At 41.9% G+C, this 19,626-nt stretch overlaps 1 protein-coding gene across 2 annotated transcripts in view; it reads left to right on the forward strand.

Moving 5' to 3' along the window:
• The window catches only part of LOC101860353 (protein XRP2), a 22,486-nt gene extending 8,991 nt beyond the window's left edge, over nucleotides 1–13,495 (forward strand). Inside the window, exons 1-9 of one of the 2 annotated variants that reach the window (XM_035971547.1) lie at nucleotides 1,361–1,786; nucleotides 4,801–4,918; nucleotides 5,645–5,736; nucleotides 6,563–6,735; nucleotides 7,817–7,923; nucleotides 8,830–8,958; nucleotides 9,648–9,728; nucleotides 10,491–10,590; nucleotides 10,992–13,495. In XM_035971547.1, coding sequence (XP_035827440.1) covers nucleotides 1,653–1,786; nucleotides 4,801–4,918; nucleotides 5,645–5,736; nucleotides 6,563–6,735; nucleotides 7,817–7,923; nucleotides 8,830–8,958; nucleotides 9,648–9,728; nucleotides 10,491–10,590; nucleotides 10,992–11,167 — 1,110 coding nt within the window. In that variant the 5' untranslated portion in view covers nucleotides 1,361–1,652 and the 3' untranslated portion in view covers nucleotides 11,168–13,495. Of the gene's footprint in view, nucleotides 1–1,360; nucleotides 1,787–4,800; nucleotides 4,919–5,644; nucleotides 5,737–6,562; nucleotides 6,736–7,816; nucleotides 7,924–8,829; nucleotides 8,959–9,647; nucleotides 9,729–10,490; nucleotides 10,591–10,991 lie in introns of those variants that run through there. The other variant, XM_005105200.3, reaches the window with a different exon arrangement.
• Nucleotides 13,496–19,626: the final 6,131 nt, after the last annotated feature.

Consider the following 19,626-nt stretch of genomic DNA (forward strand, 5'->3'; position numbering starts at 1 on the left):
TCTTTCTTTCTTTCTTTCTTTCTTTCTTTCTTTCTTTCTTTCTTTCTTTCTTTCTGTTTTTCTTCTTCCTGTCTTGTCTTTCATACTTTCCTTTCCCCTTTCTTACCTTTCTTCGTCATTGTTGTGTTCTCTGTGTGTCGTCACCATGGCCTGTGTGTGTGTGTCGTCACCATGGCCTGTGTGTGTGTGTCGTCACCATGGCCTGTGTGTGTGTGTCGTCACCATGGCCTGTGTGTGTGTGTCGTCACCATGGCCTGTGTGTGTGTGTCGTCACCATGGCCTGTGTGTGTCGTCACCGTGGCCTGTGTGTGTCGTCACCGTGGCCTGTGTGTGTCGTCACCATGGCCTGTGTGTGTCGTCATTGCTCTCTTGTCTTTGGCTTTTCTTCTCTCGGATTTTCGCTTTTGTTTTAGTTCTCTTTCTTACTTTTGTTTTCTTTCATTTGAGTCCCTTTCCTGTCTGTTAGTTGGGTTTTGTGTGCTTTTTTGTGTTTTTAAATGGTGGGTGCTTCTCCGTTCCTAAAAAAAAATAGGATGAAAATGGTCGTCCTTATCTCTCGCCCTTCTCTTTTTTGTGTGTTTGTTACTCACTCTCTACTGTTGTAACATCCGTTATCTTTGGCTCTTATACTGATATATTCTATGACTTAATTGTGTGGCAAGTGCCGTAAATATCTTCCTAAAACTTAACAACTTCTGTTCTGTTGTGTGATAAGTAGGGGAGTGACATTGCTTTGGCAGTTCGGAACAGGCTGGGTTGTAAAGGATGACATTTCTACGACCAATGTGAAGACTTCGGATTCGGATTCGGAAAGCCGTTTCCACGACCAGTGTAAAGAGGTAGGAATGAGACAGGAATTACATCTGTGGCCTGTAACAAATGGTCGGATTTATACAGGACATTCTGAAGAGGTCGGATTTGTAAAGGAATAGCATTACGGTGACCTGTCTGAAACGGTCGGATCTGTGTATATTGACAATGTAAAGAGGTCGGATTTGCAAAGCAAAGACATTACTATGACCCATCTGAAGAGGTCGGATTTGCAAAGCAAAGACATTACTATGACCCATCTGAAGAGGTCGGATTTGCAAAGCAAAGACATTACTATGACCCATCTGAAGAGGTCGGATTTGCAAAGCAAAGACATTACTATGACCCATCTGAAGAGGTCGGATTTGTAAAGCAAAGACATTACTATGACCCATCTGAAGAGGTCGGATTTGCAAAGCAAAGACATTACTATGACCCATCAGAAGAGGTCGGATTTGTAAAGCAAAGACATTACTATGACCCATCTGAAGAGGTCGGATTTGCAAAGCAAAGACATTACTATGACCCATCAGAAGAGGTCGGATTTGCAAAGCAAAGACATTACTATGACCCATCTGAAGAGGTCGGATTTGTAAAGCAAAGACATTACTATGACCCATCTGAAGAGGTCGGATTTGTATTGGACGATGCTTGTTGTACAGAGGTCGGATTTGTAGAGGTCGGATTCCCGAAGTAAATACCTTGCTGTGACCAGTGAGTGGAAGTGACATCTGTAAAGGATATACCACATGACAGTGACGTGTCAGTGACAATGGCATGACATACGACATGACGTAACATGGCAATGACTGACAGTGATATGGCAACATCATGACTATGACATGACAATGACCAATCGGAAGAGGTCATCCTCCAACGGACGCCTGCACATGCGCAGAACGACCAGGGGCCAGACTCCCGAGTTTTCGTGTTTCCCAGGATGCATCTTCTTCTCCACGGCTGCGGACTCTCGCAGGTGAATATTGGTTGTACCGGGTGACCTCTGCGGGCGGGTCGGGTCGGGTCGGGTCGGGTCGGGCCGATCGCCCGATTCGTCGTCTGAGGTGAATGTTGAACCCTGTCGACGTCAGCGGATAACCGTCTATGTGTCTGTGTGCGTGTATGTTACACTCTGGTGAATGTTGATTATGGTCGACGTCTGACTCAAACCGTGTATGACTTTGTTTTGATGTAGATGTGCGGGTATGTGTTTGTTGTGTTGGTTCGTCTGATGGAAGAGAAGCACATCGAATCAAAAATGGCCATTTCGTGCTTTAAAAAACTACATACTTACTTGCTTGCTTGCTTGCTTGCTTGCTTGCTTACTTACTTATTTACTTGCTTACTTACTTACTTACTTACTTACTTGCTTGCTTGCTTGCTTGCTTGCTTGCTTGCTTGCTTGCTGGCTGGCTGGCTGGCTGGCTGGCTGGCTGGCTTACTTACTTACTTACTTACTTACTTACTTACTTACTTGCTTACTTGCTTGCTTACTGGGTTGGAGAATACGCATCATTGCAGGTGGCACAATGCCATAGCTGCTCCTCCCTCCTCTCCAGGATCCATGAAAGGGTCTGCTTGCTGATCGTGCCAGTTATCAGCTGGTTGGATATTCTTATTAAAAAGGGAAAGTAAAGATTTAGGACATACAAGTGGCGCCCTCCAACAAGTAACCCCCGGTTTTGGGTTCAACGCCCCTGTCTGTAGGCCCACTATTGTCATGACGTGGTGGAATCAGGCGCTCGTCAATTTGGGGGCATATAGAGTAAATTATTAATATATCTTGTTATTAAAGCTTGTTCATATTTTGTTTTGCTTTCAATGAAAAAAAATCCATTTATCTCGGGTACAGTCGAGACATTGGCGATTGAAGGAGGTATAAAGGGGCACCTTGTTTAAGGGGTCAAATTTGGAATGAATATGGCCGCCAAAGGTTAAATATTTCCTTAGCTTGGGAGTCCGTGGAAACTAAACATTACAATTTGTGTGCCTTTATTCAACGTTTTTCAGTAAAATCCACACAGAAATGTGTTCTTTAGTGGACATGAAAGGTGTTGAGCTAAAAAAAAAAAAAAATTCGATAAAAATTCCCAAAACCTGCGGGAAAATGCCAATTTCTTCACTTTGATTATTTTGACGAGCGCCTGATTTCATCACGCTGATGTTATTAAAGCCTGTTCATTCGTCTTGCATTTGGCGAAAATAAAATGATTGAAAGGAGCGTCTGGTTTCCCCCTCGCTGCCACACGATTTATTGTCCAAAAAAAGACATGGCTTGCCGATCTGTTGGTGGGGCTGGATGTTGTGTGGCTTGTTGTTGGCTTGGTGCGAGATCGATAACCAATCAGTCGTTGGAAGGAAAGAAGGAAAGACAAGAAAAGTAATTATTACGTCTGTTTGATTACGATGATTTTTGTAGCAGTTTGTTTACAACTTTTATACCTTCATCAAAGGCGCGAGAAATGAAGAACTGTAGCTTTCTGGTTTCCGGGGATACCCAAGCTATGGCAGTCACCAAACTTTGGCAGCCGTCTACTTAGTAGTCATTTTACCTGTCATACCACGACCCCCACCTCCTCCAATCACAAATATCTCCACTGCTCATAATAGATGGGTATATTTGTTCGCCAAATTTAAGTCAAATGAACAAGGTTAAGATGATATTAATAACTCTATACTGCCCTGAAATTCACGAGTGCCTGATTGCACCTCGTCGGGACACATTGGAATTGAAGGAACGCCTCATTTCTCCCGCGCTATCGCACGATTTATTGCACACACAAGAACAAAAACGATCTGTTGGTGGGGCTGGATGTTGTGTGGCTTGTTGTTGACTCGGTGCGGGATCGATAACCAATCAATTGTTGGAAGGAAAAAAAGGAAAGACAAGAAAAGTAATTATTGTGTCTGTTTGATTACGATTATTATATGTATAGTGGTTTGTTCACGGAGTGTTTGTGTGTGTGTGTGGGGGGGGGTGTTTATGTGTGTGTGGGGGGGTGTTTGTGTGTGTGTGTGTGTGTGTGTTGGGTGGGTTGGGGGGGGGGGGTGTTTTTTTTGTGTGGGGGTGGGGGGGGGGGAGTATTAATGTGTGCGTGTTTGGGGTGTGGTGTGAGTGTATGTGTTTGCAGGCACATGGGATTGACCAGAGAGAGATAGAGAGAGAGAGTCTGTGTTTTTATAGTGTGTGTGTGTGTGTGCGTGCGTGCGTGCGTGTGTGCGTGTGTATGTACGTATATGTGTGTGTGTGTGTGCGTGTGTGGGTGGTTGGCGGGTGCTCTGGTGTTGTGTGCTCCTTTTTTCCTATCCTTATATAAATCTCGCCTCTTTTTTGTGTTTGTTACTCTCTTGTAACACCTCTAATCTTCGGCACTTATATATAACCTAATTGTGTTACAAGTGTCATGCGTAAAATTCTCACTAAAACAAAACAAAACAACAAAAAAACCCTCAAAAGAAGCGAGTGGCTGGAGGGCGCCACTGGTAGACTCTATGTCTTTTCTCACCCTCTGCTGTTGTCCTGTTTGACTTGCTTTTTCCCAGCTTTAAATGGCCATTTTCGTATCGATGTGCTTCTCTTTACTCAAACAAACGAACAAACAAACAAAGAAATAAACTAACAGACAAACAAACAAACAAACAAAGAGACAAACAAACAGGATATTTCCGGCAATGAAAAACAACATTGTGAATCTGTACCAGGAAGTGTGACCCAAGTACCATGAGTGAGCAGTGCGACTTGCTTATAGAATATTATTACTCCCATAAGTTCAATTTTGACATTCGATACACCTCTTCAAAAATGTTTTGTTTGTCACAATTATTATTTGATCTACGTTTTCCCCTTTTCCCTTCAATGTTTCTAGTTAGGAGAAGGATGCTCAAGGCTTCAATGTTTCTAGTTAGGAGAAGGATGCTCAAGGCTTCTGCGGACCAAAGATGTAGATTATATATCAAAATTAAATTTGTTTCATCATTCTTTTTTCTCAGGGACAAACGAGACAAGCTGAATGTTGAGGATTTCATCATTGATGGCAAGAAAGGAGAGACGGTGGTCAAACATGCGGGATCGGTGAACGGTGAACAGATTGTGGTTCAGAACTGTGAGGTCAGTGGCTGGCTCCCGTCTGCCTGCTTCAGTTTGGCAAATCTGGTTTTATTTCATGTATCTGAGTTTTTTGTTGTTGTGGACAAATCAACATATGCTTTTAACCTTTATATAAAAGTCACAAAGTGGGTTATTGGCGGGTACTCTGGTGTGCTGTACTCCTTTGTTCCTGTCAACCACTTTTGTCCTCTTTTTTCATCCCTGTCTTGTTTGTGTTTGTTCCTCTCTGGTGAGACCTCTTAGTCTTCGCCACTGATATGACCTAATTGTGTTGCAAGTGCCAGAAAGTGCATAGTAAACTAAAACAAAAAAAACATCCAAAAACTTATGAGATAAATGCAATCCTGGCAAAACATTTTGCCTTTGTTTTAAATTCATGATGGTGTTAATTGGTGCCCTTCAGCCTTTTACAGGTTCTGGAAATACTTTGGGGATCTGGGCTGCTGGTGTGTATTCCGATGTGATTTGCTCTTTCTGTTTTTCTTTTTGTTATTGGTTGTTGTTTTTTTTTTGGGGGGGGGGGGGTTTGGGGGGAGGATTATTTAAAAAAAAATTATTTTGTTTGTTTTGCTTTTTCAGCAGTGCTGTTCTTGTAATGTGCTTTCAGGTAAAATGTGGTGGTTTTAGTACCGGTTAACGTAACCTTCCTCCGAGTAGTACCGACGGCATGATGTCTGTGTTGGCAGCTAAGTGTTGAGTTTTTTTCTTCTGTTCCCCTCTGTACAGGACTGCAACATCTATGTGTTTGACCACATAGCTACGGTCAGTGTGGACGACTGCGTCAACTGTAACATTTTCCTCGGCCCGATAAAGTCCAGGTAAAATATCACTACCCTTCCTATCAAGTCCAGATAAAACATCACTACCCTTTTTGTGTAGAGGTTGACCCTTACAATCGTGAGCCTATTTTTTGCTTTGTCACGGCAAGTTTTGTGTAGAATATGTGAAGGTTGCTTATAAAATGAGTTACTTCTCAGAACCGAGACCTTCGGAAATAGGTACGTCACGCTTATAAATGATTCATAAGTATAAAATAATAAAAGGCTTGTCATGTTAAAGAATATGGCATCAATAGAAAATCTATAATTTTAACCCTAGTGTCGATTTTTGGCCAATATCGCCATTTGTGGATTGTGAGAATTAACTCATTTTGTCAGCACGCCTTACAAATGTTAGCATTTGCAGTACACTTCAACAGATTTGAAAGTATTCCCACTTGAATAGACAGAAAGGCCTTGAACATCTCGCTGTCACTGGCAAAACTGGGATAAAGGAGATAAAGAGCTAAACAGGTGGAAAGATATCAGTTTCTTGTATAATGTCATTGTTTTGACGAGCGCTTTATTTCAACATCATAATCGTCATCCAGTGTCAGATCTGTGACAGACATCGGCGATCATTGTTCTCCATTCATTCCTTTACTCGGATGCTCTTCAAAAAGCTACGTTTCCCTGATCTTTCCATGTTACCCATTTGTTTTGGTTTCCTAAGTTGGTTTCTCTGGGCCTACCCCTGCCTCGTTTGCCTTCAATGTTGCCAGTGAGAGCTAGATGTTCAAGACCTTTATGTCTATTCAGGTGTCCCAAAAACTACATTTGTCATTTCTCCGTAATGCCTCACAATTCGCTGGAATTTTCTCCCCAGTGTTTTTGTCCGCGACTGCAAGCAGTGTAGACTAGTGGTGGCGTGCCAGCAGTTTAGGACGCGCGACTGTTTTCAGATCGACACGTTCCTGTTGTGTGGGACGCAGCCAATCATAGAGTCCTCCAGCAGGATGAAGTTTGCCTGTTACAGATACGCTTACGAACAACTAGACAGTAAGTTTGCCTGTTACAGATACATGTACCAACAACTAGACAGTAAGTTTGTCTGTTACAGATACATGTACCAACAACTAGACAGTAAGTTTGCCAGTTACAGATACATGTACCAACAACTAGACAGTAAGTTTGCCAGTTACAGATACATGTACCAACAACTAGACAGTAAGTTTGCCAGTTACAGATACGTGTATGAACAACTATAGTGCGATCAGAAATTTGTGGCGCTACTTATTATCAAATATCTCCTCAATTTTTTAACATAAACTCTCCAGCTTTTGCACAGTGACTTATATCAATTTGTCTTAACAGATCAATATTAAAATTTGTGTAAAGACCTGTTAGCTCCGTTTGAGAAAATTCCTTAAAAAATACTAATAAGAAATCTTAGTGGGTGGTTTCTACTGATGTTAAAAAGTTTACAGCTGGGACGATATCGCTTTTAAAAACAAGTCCATCAATTTTTTCTAATTGCAAGATTATCATTATTGAACGCATGCTTTGAGAACTTTTAGAGCAAAAAATGTTCACTATAAAATTAATTTCTTGTAACAAGTTTTGCCACTAAAAAGTGTCATAGGTGAGCTGTGACGTAGGCCATATGTGTATACACAATGTGTGTGAGAAGCGGGAAGTGCTGTTAACAATTCCATTTTCCGTGTGAAGGAGGTTTCTAGTATTTTATATAAATTTATGAAGAAAAGTTTTTTCATCTAGCCTCTATTGTTTTTTAAAAATATGATTAAGTTAAGACAAATTGAGACAAACTGCTGTGCAAAGTATGGGTGACATTGATTCTCCCGTTATAAAGATATTTGAGGATAAGTTGCGCCACGAATTTTTTACCGCTTTATATACAGTAAGTTTGCCTGTTACAGATACACGTACAAACAACTAGACAGTAAGTTTGCCTGTTACAGATACACGTACCAACAACTAGAAAGTAAGTTTGTCTGTTACAGATACATGTACCAACAACTAGACAGTAAGTTTGCCTGTTACAGATACACGTACGAACAACTAGACAGTACGTACATAAGGAAAAACATGTTGTTTATGTGTTTGTGTCTGTGGCCAGGTCAGTTCAAGAAGGCGGGTCTGAGCGTGTACAACAACAACTGGTCCAACATCCACGACTTCACACCGGTCCCGGGGGAGGACGCAAACTTCTCCTTCCTCCCGCTGGTAGGTGGCGCCGCCCGTGTCTCCTTCCTCCTTTGTCCAGGTTTGCCAGGGGAGGGAATTAGCTGAACCGTAGGAGCAACTTGATGGAGACGGAACTAGAACATGCTCACCAAATGTGAAGGGTGCTTACAGAATGAGTTACTTCTCAGAATCGAGACCTATGGAAATAGATACGTCACGCTTATAGGTGAAGTTTGTACGATGTATAAGTATAAAATATTAAAAGGCTTGTTATACTCAAAGAATATATGGCATCAATAGAAAATATACAAATTTGACCCTTGTGTCGATTTTTGGCCGATATCTCCGTTTGTGGATTGCGAGAAGTATCTCATTTTGTCAGTTCCCTTCACAAATATACCACAACAAGTTGGAATCAGGTGCTTGTCAGTACTTTGGACATGTGGCATTATTGGTGTCGCTTTTTCATTTGTCTGGCTTTTGATGGAAGAAACACCCATCTGTCAGGATAGAACTCAAAATGTTCTCGGTTGAAGGAGGTGAGGGTCTCCTGGTGTCAAATGTAGAATTAGTGAGAAAACGGTCACGGCAGTCTGGTGACTTTCAAAGCTTGAGAGTTCTCGGAAACTGAAAATTTACTTTTTTGTTGTTGCCTTTCTTCTGTGTTTTTCTGTAAATTCCGTACAGTAAAATTTTTTAATGGACATAACAAGAACAGATGTTGAGCCAAAAACAAACAGTTATGGTTAAAAATTACCCACAGGATGGAAAAATGTCTGTTTCTTCGATTTTATTATTGTTGCTAGTGCCGTAAAATTCTCGGTAAAACTTCCACTAAAGCAAAGAGCAGACTGTAGGACAAGTGCTAAAACTTCCACTAAAGCTAAGAGCAGACTGTAGGACAAGAGTAGGAGTTGTGCTGAGTTGTGTTCGGAACATTCCCAGGATGCCAAGGTGGAAGACTTTGTGCCGGTCCCCCAAGGTGAGGAGTTGGAGACCATGAAGATCTCCGTGAGTGAGGAGCTCAGCTTTGTGCCGCAGACCTGGGGCAAGAGGAGAAAACCCAGCCACGAGGTCGGTCATCTGTGTGTGTGCCGGACGTCTGTGCGTGCCGGACGACTGTCTCTGTGTGTGTGTCGGACGTCTGTCTATGTGTGTGTGTGTCTGTCATCTGTCTATCACCAGGGTGATTGACGGGTGCCTTGCTGTGGTTTACTGGTGCTCTGGCTCTGGGGGAGGGATTTGCTTTTTCTCTGCTACCAAAAATCTATCGTCCAAATATCTCTTCCTTCTTGTCTTTATAGGTGACTCTCTAGTAGTAACATCTTGAATTTTCACAACCTACATATGTCCTTTTTGTGCTGCAAGGGCAGACCTTATTCTACTGGCCAGTCATCATCATCATTATCATCATCATCATCATCATCATCATCATCATCATATTTGATGAGTATTTTTTCCCATCCAAATATAGTTTTCTCATCACTATCACCTATTCTAACCCTTGTAATGCAAACTTATGTTCAACATTCATCCTTGTTCCATGCCTCAATGTATTCCCTGCTCAATTTCCTTCCTTTTCATCTGTCACATGTTACCTGTTGAGCGATGGTTCTGCTTTTATTAGGCTGTTTTGTACACCACCTGTGTTGCCAAATCCAGCCAAAAATTAATTATGTTTAAATCTCCCAAGCACTACGGCCAGAAAGAGTTAAGAAATGTAAATCTGTCCTACATTTCTGGCTGTCTGTCCTACATTTCAGTCATGTCTGGTTGTGTTTTTCAACGACGGAGGTTCATCAGACCGAGCAGCCAAGTTCCTACACATGATGCGTTCACAGCATGTAAGTACACTCACCTGTGTGAGACAATCACCGGTACAAACGGCCACCTGTACAAGACAATCACCGGTACAAACGGCCACCTGTATAAAACAATCACCGGTACAAACGGCCACCTGTACAAGACAATCACCGGTACAAACGGCCACCTGTATAAAACAATCACCTGTATAAACGGCCACCTCTATAAGACAATCACCTGTACAAACGACCACCTTATAAGACAATCACCTGTACAAACGGCCACCTGTACAAGACAATTACCAGTACAAACGGCCACCCCTCTGCTAAAACAAAAAAGCCTTACATAACTAAAACTAGAAGAGAGGGTGTGTCAGAGAATATGTGTGTATATGGAGGTTATCTCTGGCAGAATGTACGTCTTCTCTTTTCCCTTGTTTTGTCTATCTCTTTTTCTGCCTGGTTTGAATTACCTTTATTGTGTCGATGTGGACCTTTTTTTACTCCAACTATAAATCCAACAAATACAAGGCATTACTTCTCGCAATCCACAAATGGATATGTTGGCCAAAAATCGACATTAGGGCCAAATACGTAGATTTTCTATTGATGCCATATTCTTTAACTGTAACCCATCTTTTATTATCTCATTGTTTTAAATTGTAAAAACTTCACCAGTAACCGTGATGTATCTGTTTGCTTAAGGCTTGAATCCGAGAAGTAACTCATTTTGTCAGCACACTTCACAAATCTATAATCCTCCCCACCTCCTCCTCCCTCCCACCTCCTCCCCCTTCCTCCCAGCCCCAGTGTGTCTTGATTCAGTCCAAAGAGGTGTCGATGGAGCCCGACAACTCACGGCGGGTCTTCGCCTCCGACTCGTATGCGAACGCCGTCCTTCAAGGTGAGTCTGTGGCCTACCTCCATCTTCTGCCTACAGGTGGAACTGTGACATCACTACCTCCATCTTCTGCCTACAGGTGGAACTGTGACATCGCTACCTCAGTCTATTGTCACAAATTTACGTCTTACTTGTTTCCAGTTGTAACCATGTATCCACCAGACAAGATCGAACATTTGTTAAAATGTGTCATGACCTGGTGGAATTGGGCGCTTGTCAATTTTTGAGCATATGGGGTTATTGGTACCTTCTTAAAGCCTCCAAAAAAAAGAAAGAAAGAAAGAAAGAAAATTTGAAAAAAATTTCCCATCGACCAATAAAATGCAGATTTCTTTGATTTCCTGATTTTGACGAGCGCCTGATTTCACCGCGATGCCTCACATTTTGTTTTCTCCATTGTCCAGGTCCAGTGATTGGCCTTGAGATGAACGGGGAGGGCAGCGTCGCGATCTGCCAGGCGGTGGTCCTAGATCTGATGAAGGGAACCACGGGACTCGTCTTCTCCAGCCAGTCCCCGCAGTCGGCCGAGGAGCAGATCGAAGCTTTCTACAACTTTGCTGACATGCAGATGGGAATCTAGGCTCCTCCGCTGGAGGGAAAAGATTTTATACAATGGACAAATGAAAACAACAACAACCACAACAACTACAATCACAACAACAACAACCGCAACGACAACAACCGCAACAACGACAACAACAACAACAGAGCTCTTTATCCATGTACGGGATTGTGCAACACAGGTGTTGTTGACAGTTGACTGTTGGTGGAGTGGTTGTTGACAGTTGACTGTTGGTGGAGTGGTTGTTGACAGTTGACTGTTGGTTGAGGTTGTTGGAAGAGAAAAGAGAAAGAAAATATGGTGGCCTGAGTAGCCTACAAGAACCCTGTAACCCACACTCTGTCAAAAAACCACCTTTTTTGCTTTTTACTTCTAAATGTAACGTTGCGGATTTTATGTCAAATTGTTTGACATGCAGCTTAATAAGCATCGCCAGTTCAACATTCCGACTTTAAATTTTACCGAACTTTGTTAGATGAATTGACAACGTTTTTTCCTTCTCCGGTAAAATTTGGTTTTTGTGGGATACAGGCTTGTGGTACCCGGGCGATGAGATGGTGTTTATGTTTGCCACGTTTGTCGGACATCATCAGCTGTTGTGTCATGTTGGTGAGTGTCTCGTCTCCACTGTCGGACATCATCAGCTGTTGTGTCATGTTGGTGAGTGTCTCGTCTCCACTGTCAGACATCATCAGCTGTTATATCTTACTGGTGAGTGTCTCGTCTCCACTGTCAGACATCATCAGCTGTTATATCTTACTGGTGAGTGTCTCGTCTCCACTGTCAGACATCATCAGCTGTTATATCTTACTGGTGAGTTTGTCGTCTCCACTGTCAGACATCATCAGCTGTTATATCTTACTGGTGAGTGTCTCATCTCCACTGTCAGACATCATCAGCTGTTATATCTTACTGGTGAGTGTCTCGTCTCCACTGTCAGACATCATCAGCTGTTATATCTTACTGGTGAGTGTCTCGTCTCCACTGTCAGACATCATCAGCTGTTTTGTCTTGTTGGTGAGTTTGTCGTCTCCACTGTCAGACATCATCAGCTGTTATATCTTACTGGTGAGTGTCTCGTCTCCACTGTCAGACATCATCAGCTGTTATATCTTACTGGTGAGTGTCTCGTCTCCACTGTCAGACATCATCAGCTGTTATATCTTACTGGTGAGTGTCTCGTCTCCACTGTCAGACATCATCAGCTGTTTTGTCTTGTTGGTGAGTGTCTCGTCTCCACTGTCAGACATCATCAGCTGTTATATCTTACTGGTGAGTGTCTTGTTGGTGAGTTTGTCGTCTCCACTGTCAGACATCATCAGCTGTTATATCTTACTGGTGAGTGTCTTGTTGGTGAGTTTGTCGTCTCCACTGTCAGACATCATCAGCTGTTATATCTTACTGGTGAGTGTCTTGTTGGTGAGTTTGTCGTCTCCACTGTCAGACATCATCAGCTGTTTTGCCTTGTTGGTGAGTTTGTCGTCTCCACTGTCAGACATCATCAGCTGTTTTGTCTTGTTGGTGAGTGTCTCGTCTCCACTGTCAGACATCATCAGCTGTTATATCTTACTGGTGAGTGTCTTGTTGGTGAGTTTGTCGTCTCCACTGTCAGACATCATCAGCTGTTATATCTTACTGGTGAGTGTCTTGTTGGTGAGTTTGTCGTCTCCACTGTCAGACATCATCAGCTGTTTTGTCTTGTTGGTGAGTTTGTCGTCTCCACTGTCAGACATCATCAGCTGTTATATCTTACTGGTGAGTGTCTTGTTGGTGAGTGTCTTGTTGGTGAGTTTGTCGTCTCCACTGTCAGACATCATCAGCTGTTATATCTTACTGGTGAGTGTCTTGTTGGTGAGTGTCTTGTTGGTGAGTTTGTCGTCTCCACTGTCAGACATCATCAGCTGTTATATCTTACTGGTGAGTGTCTTGTTGGTGAGTGTCTTGTTGGTGAGTTTGTCATCTCCACTGTCAGAACAGAGGGCCATCAGGCGGGGCAGAAAACAGCTGAGATCTTTCCGGGATATTGCACGGACTTGGTTAGAGTCTAGATCTATTTTAAATGAGCAAGGAGCATTTTTTTGAAAGATTGTCGATGGCTACTAGTGTGGATGAGTCTGCCTTTGGAACAAAGTTTTTCATTGTTTGTTCTGTTGTTGTGGTGTTGGGGAAGCGGGGGTTGAGTGTGAGTTGTTGTGTTGTTGAGTGTGAGTTGTTGTGTTGTTGAGTGTGAGTTGTTGTGTGTTATTTAGGGCTGAATGAATTAATTATGCTGTAAAAGATTTCGTGATGGGTGGAACTTTTGTGAGTATTGTGTTACGACTTTCGTGTGGTGTGTAAACTGTTTCGAATGAAAACCTTTGTACATTAACTGTTTGGGAAGCTGGAATGGTTGTTATTATTTTTGTTATTATTACTATTATTATTATTATTATTGTTAGTATTAGTATTATTATTTGTGAGTGAGTGTTTATAATATTGTCTACCTTTTAATCTTGGCATTATTGTTTCCAAACTCATTATGGGACAAATTTTCTGATGGGAATGTTTGCATTTTTACAGAAAATAGAACTTTTCATCATGAACGCTATTATTTATATTTATTATTGTTGTTTTGGGGAGGCAAAATGTTTTGTTTTTCTTTGATTACACAAACATGAGGATATTGTTGACATAAAGAAATCCTAACTGTGGACACGTCAGGTTTTGGCCCACGGTAAAGAGAGACACCCGACAGGGAACTGACTCGCAGGGGACATCACAAAGTTCTCTTGTTGCCTCCGTCTCTGCTGTGTTGTGCTTGTTTTGCAGACGCTGCTTGGTTCTTCAGTTATTTATGAAAATGCTCTCTCATTTTTTTTCCTCGGTTAAGAAATTCAGGAGAGATTTACGACAAATGTGATCTGTAACGCTAACGTTTTGTGCTTCCTGTCTGCAGGTTTGTTGCTCCTAGATCTGATAATGTGTCTGTAACATTCTGTGTGCATTGCAGAAAGTTGGAGAAAAAATAGTTGTTTCAGGACGCTGAGGAATCAGGCGCTCGTCAATGTTAGGACATATTGAGTTATTGAGATCATTTTAAAGCCTGTCTATTTGCCTTGCTTTTGATGAAAAAAATATCAATTGAACTTTAACTCAAGTCAAGATATTGGCAATTGAAGGAGGTGGGGGTCGCCTAGTTTCCGAGGTAAATTAGCAAGAAAATGTTATTTTCTTAGCTTGAGAGTCCGTGGAAACTGAAAATTTACTTCTTTTATGCCTTTAATCAATGTTTTTCAGTAAAATCCACACAGAAATGTGTTCTTTAATGGGCATGAAAGGTGTTGAGCCAAAAAACTAAATTTTGATAACATTCCCAAACCAGCAGAAAAAAATGCCAGTTTGTTCACTTTGATTATTGTGACGAGCGCCTGATTCCACCGCGCTGCCGAACTTTTGTCTTTGATTATTGTGACGAGCGCCTGATTCCACCGCGCTGCCGAACTTTTGTCTTTGATTATTGTGACGAGCGCCTGATTCCACCACGCTGCCGACTGCCGAACTTTTCTCTTTGATTATTGTGACGAGCGCCTGATTCCACCACGCTGCCGACTGCCCAACTTTTCTCTCTGATTATTGTGACGAGCGCCTGATTCCACCACGCTGCCGACTGCCCAACTTTTCTCTTTGATATGGTCTGATATATTAAAGGGCGGCTTAATTTTTCTCCAGGGAGGGGCAAAACTGACCATTTTGACTTATTTTAAATCAATCCTCCGAAGTCAAACATGTTTGATTTTTCTATTCCCGATTGGGCCCATTTGATGAAGACAGCCAATCAGAAGGCTACTACGCATCGCAGTGTTAGGTCCTTTGTTTGTGTGTGGAATGTGATTCGCCCTAAAGGACTCCGGGGTCTCATTGGATGTGGCAAAGCACGGGTCAGTGTGATGTAAAGTGTGTGCCTTGTGAACTGGCCTAGACGTAGGCTTGGGCAGTGGTGAGAGCGTGTTTTTGATCATATCTTTCCCCGACACCAATCTACATCTCGCTGCTACTTTGGAAAATTCAGCTGCATAGTCCAAGCACCGTGTCTGAACTGATGGGGTTGTTTTTTCTGTATTACCAATGCAATGTGCTTATGTTATATCATCTACCAGTTTTTCTGATGTGCTGAGGCCAAAATTTGGAATTTTAACAAAATTGTAGTTTCATAGTCTGTTGTATTGGTTCCATGTGATGAAAAAATATTTTGTCCAAAATCAATTCTAAACATTGAAAAAGTTACAAAAAGATGTGTGATGTAGGTAGAAATGTTAGATAAATGAAAAGGTTTGTTTCCCTCTCCTGAAACATTTTGCTTTCGAGGCTTACTATATTGAAAGAGCTTAATGATGACAGAATTGTCTACATTTTGGTCTGTGGCTAAAGGATTTATTCACCTTGTGACATATAGGATTTGTGGCGCAAGAATTGTTATCTCACAACTTTAAGTTTTCTCTTTCCAGACCGGTTGTTTTTTCAAATTTGTTTTGTTTTAGCTCTTGTTTCCCCTTGGGATGTTTTTGTTGACACTGATGATTCTTTCCTTTTGTTTTTGTTCTTGTCCCAATTTTGTAATTGACAATCTTGACTTTCTTTTCTGTTTCTGGTCCTGACCTGTTGTTTACGGACCGCCCTGTCCCTATCTCTCTCATCTTTCGCTGAGAGGTCTGGCAATATTGTCTGGGGGTTTTTTGTTTCAACCTTCTGTGTGATCTCATTCTGAACCCCTGGATGTGCACCCATGTTTTGGGGTTGTTGGTTTTTTGTTTTGTTTTTTGGTTATCTTTAATAATTTATAGACTTTACAATGACATGCTAACGTTGAAAAGGAAATGGACTTTGATTGTTGCTGTATTTTTCTGATATTAATGTATTGATTGTGATTATTTATCTAGATGATTTCTAACAGGGCAAGTGACACAGAATCAGTTACATGGTTAAGTTAGGGGTTTGAACACGCCGTCCACCCTCCACTGAGGGCTCAACTCTGCCAGTATGGCACAACACATCACCACAAGTTGCTAAAACCGAACCAAATGATTGGCTATCGAGCTATGGAAATTACCAGACTTTGGCGGCCATTTTCTCACAAAATTCTGTCTTTGAAATCAGATGCCCCTATCTTCTTCAATCTCAAATATCTCTACTTTTATTCAAGATTGCTTGGTATTTTTTTCACCAATAGCAAGACAGCTGAACTACCTTGAAGATGTTTCCAATAACTCCAGATGCCCAAAAATTGACGAGCGTCTGATTCCACCACATGGTGACACAGTTATATGGTCGTTTTGAAGGACAAGCGGGCTAACCCAGATTTTGGGGGTTTCCAGAAATCTTGACCTACACCAAAAGTGGGCTTTGCCCTACCTATAGGAGAAGTTTGGTTTCAATGGTGTGTATATTTGTTTGGTTATAAAGAAAACTCTCCTTCGTCTTTTAAAGAAACTGAACAAGGGGCAAAAACTTTACCATCAATTTTCTCAAAAACAGCATTTTTCGGGATAGCCCGCTTGTGCTTAAAAGCGACCATAGAACGTTATAAGACAAGAATCCTGCCACCCTGTCTCAGCCCACCTTCCCCTCCCCCCTTCTCCCCCTCTCGCCCCCCTCCCACCTCCCCCCTTCTCCCAAGCCGTCCAACTCTTGCTTTTATTGTACAGCTTTTCTTTTTTGGTTGATCGAGCCTTTCGATCGACAGATATTTATAAATTGTGACCAGTAATTTATTCAGCTCGCACGTCATTGTACTGTGCAAACTTATATCTGCATCTTGCTATAAATACATCTATATAATATATTACATATATATCATTACATCCATTATATATTGTTCTGTTACATCAGTTTCATCCCAGTTCATGATTCATAAATTCTTCTTATTCTTTTTCTTTTTGAAATACCAAATTGAATGACAGTTCTCATGCTCAACGATTGTCTTCACTTCCTGTCTTGCCAGCCAGCACCTGTGGTGTAGTAGTTAGGTGTTTCGCTGTTGCACACAGGAGACCCCAGTTCCATCCTAGAGTGGGGAGGTTATGTGTGGAGTACAGTGCAGCCTCTCTACAACGACCTCCGATAAAACGACATCCACTGTATAGCGACTTTCCTCATCTTTACTATCATCATCATTTTTTCCTCTACTTCTTTTGTATGTTTGTCACTCTCTTGTGAACAGCTATTTCCGGGGTGCCTTGATAGTGGAAGCAGACTTTGTGCTATTGAGGCTAGAGAGGTGAGCAGAGTACTTTAGCCTGATTGCCTGTGTCTTCATCCAGGTGTTACAAGCTTCTCAACACTACCATTCCTTCCCTGTTGGCTTACACTGTTATATTTCTGTGAAGCGCACACGGTGCCATGAGACCGATGGCATGACCCGTTACATTCCATACGTCTACAGAAACAAACGTTTCAAAGAGAAGAGTGCTTTATTGTTGGTTGATTTTTGTACATTTCTAATGCCAAGAATTTCTTCTTTTTTTTTTTTACTGTAGTGCTACGGTCCCTTTTCTGATGTGAGAGTAGGTGTAAATGACTGTTGGAATGATCACTCTGGAGAAGAATTCTGTAGTCCAGAAAAAGTAACATCTTCACAGAACATTTGAGATTTCATAATGATGTAATGATGCTAAGTGAGGGAAAGAATTTATGTACTTTTGTCATGAAAATCTGAGTAGACTAGACATACATTTTTGTAAGGAATTGGAAAATAGTATGAATGTTGAATGTCTTTTACTGAGTGAAAAGTTCAACATTTTTCTCTACCTAAGAATCCATGATATTGCTGTATTCACATGTCATGTATATCAGTAGAATTTATTTTGTTGTTCGTATATAGTGGTAAGCTATTGGATGGATCAAACAGAAACGTCGGTTTTGGTGAACGGAAGACTGTCAGAGGTCGTCCTTTGCCGATCCCTACAGAACGAGTTGTCCTTGTCCTCATTTGTTTCCTGTGCCGTGAAGCAGACGTGGAATGCAACACGGTCTCTCCAAATACTAAAACTCAACAACTATACTCGCTAGTCGACTTTTTAAAGTTTTAGAAGAGGTTTTACGGCGCTCGCAACCTCATAAGGTCATATGAGTGCCACAAGTTTAGAGGTTTTACAAGAGAGTAACAGACATAAAAAAGAAGAAGGTGAGATAAGGACTAGTCGACTGCTAACTGCTACAATGTGTGATGTTTAGGGAAAGTCATGTCGTGAGGGTAGCTCTCGTAGAACTCTGGAAGACGTTGCTCCAACTACATCAGTACAGCACAATTGAACAGTTTTTTAAAAAACCTAAAAAACCTGTACCCAGTCTCTGTGGTGTCGCAGTCCCAGGGACTTCCCCATCACAAACAGGAGATGCGAGTTCGATTCTTGAGTGGGGAGGATTTTTATTGAGAATCTCTGTCTGTCTGCTGGGATGTTGTATCTCTCTTAGCCCGGGTCTGTCTGCTGGGGTGTTGTATCCCTCTTAGCCCAGGGCTGTCTGCTGGGATGTTGTATCTCTCTCAGCCCGGGTCTGTCTGCTGGGATACTATATCCCTCTCAGCCCGGGTCTGTCTGCTGGGATGTTGTATCCCTCTCAGCCCAGGTTGGCCTTGGCAGGTAGGGTCAAAGCCAGCCTTCTAAATGAAATAAAAGACGCTAAGATACTTACATTTTCGTGTGTGTAAATATGACGTGTAAATATGACGTGTAAATATGACGTGTAAATATGCGTGTGTGTGTTTGGTATGTACAATAAGTGCTTGTGAACAGCCATAGACTAAAACATTTCCGATGTATCAGAATTATCCTCATTTGTGTGTTTGGAAGAGCAAAAGGGACAAACCCTGGTGTAAATAAATGTATGCAGGTGAGCCAAGGGTGAACTCGTTGAGGTGAGCCAAGGGTGAACTCGTTGAGGTGAGCCAAGGGTGAACTCGTTGAGGTGAGCCAAGGGTGAACTCGTTGAGGTGAGCCAAGGGTGAACTCGTTGAAGTGAACCAAGGGTGAACACGTTGAGGTGAGCCAAGGGTGAACACGTTGAGGTGAGCCAAGGGTGAACTCGTTGAGGTGAGCCAAGGGTGAACTCGTTGAGGTGAACCAAGGGTGAACATGTTGAGGTGAGCCAAGGGTGAACTCGTTGAGGTGAGCCAAGGGTGAACTCGTTGAGGTGAACATGTTGAGGTGAACTCGTTGAGGTGAACACTTTGTTCTGTTGTTCAACATTTGGCTACCTGAGAATTCCAGAGTTCCGTGTGACAGTTTTTGCTGTTGTGAGTTACTAAGACAATGAGGTCAGAAACCAAACTGTAATGTTCTATCTCCTCTACTCTGTCAGAATGGTAAAAGTATTTATCGTTATTATCACGATATTCAAAGAATTACATTTTTAAATTCAAATTTGTCAAAGCTAGGTGCTGATAGACCTTTTTAATTCTAAGGTAGTGGATCTTGCCTGTGTCCCTTCTCTTGTGCAAGCAC

This window comes from Aplysia californica, unplaced genomic scaffold (assembly GCF_000002075.1).
Source record: "Aplysia californica isolate F4 #8 unplaced genomic scaffold, AplCal3.0 scaffold00457, whole genome shotgun sequence".
In the NCBI taxonomy this organism is placed as follows: Eukaryota; Metazoa; Mollusca; class Gastropoda; order Aplysiida; family Aplysiidae; genus Aplysia; species Aplysia californica.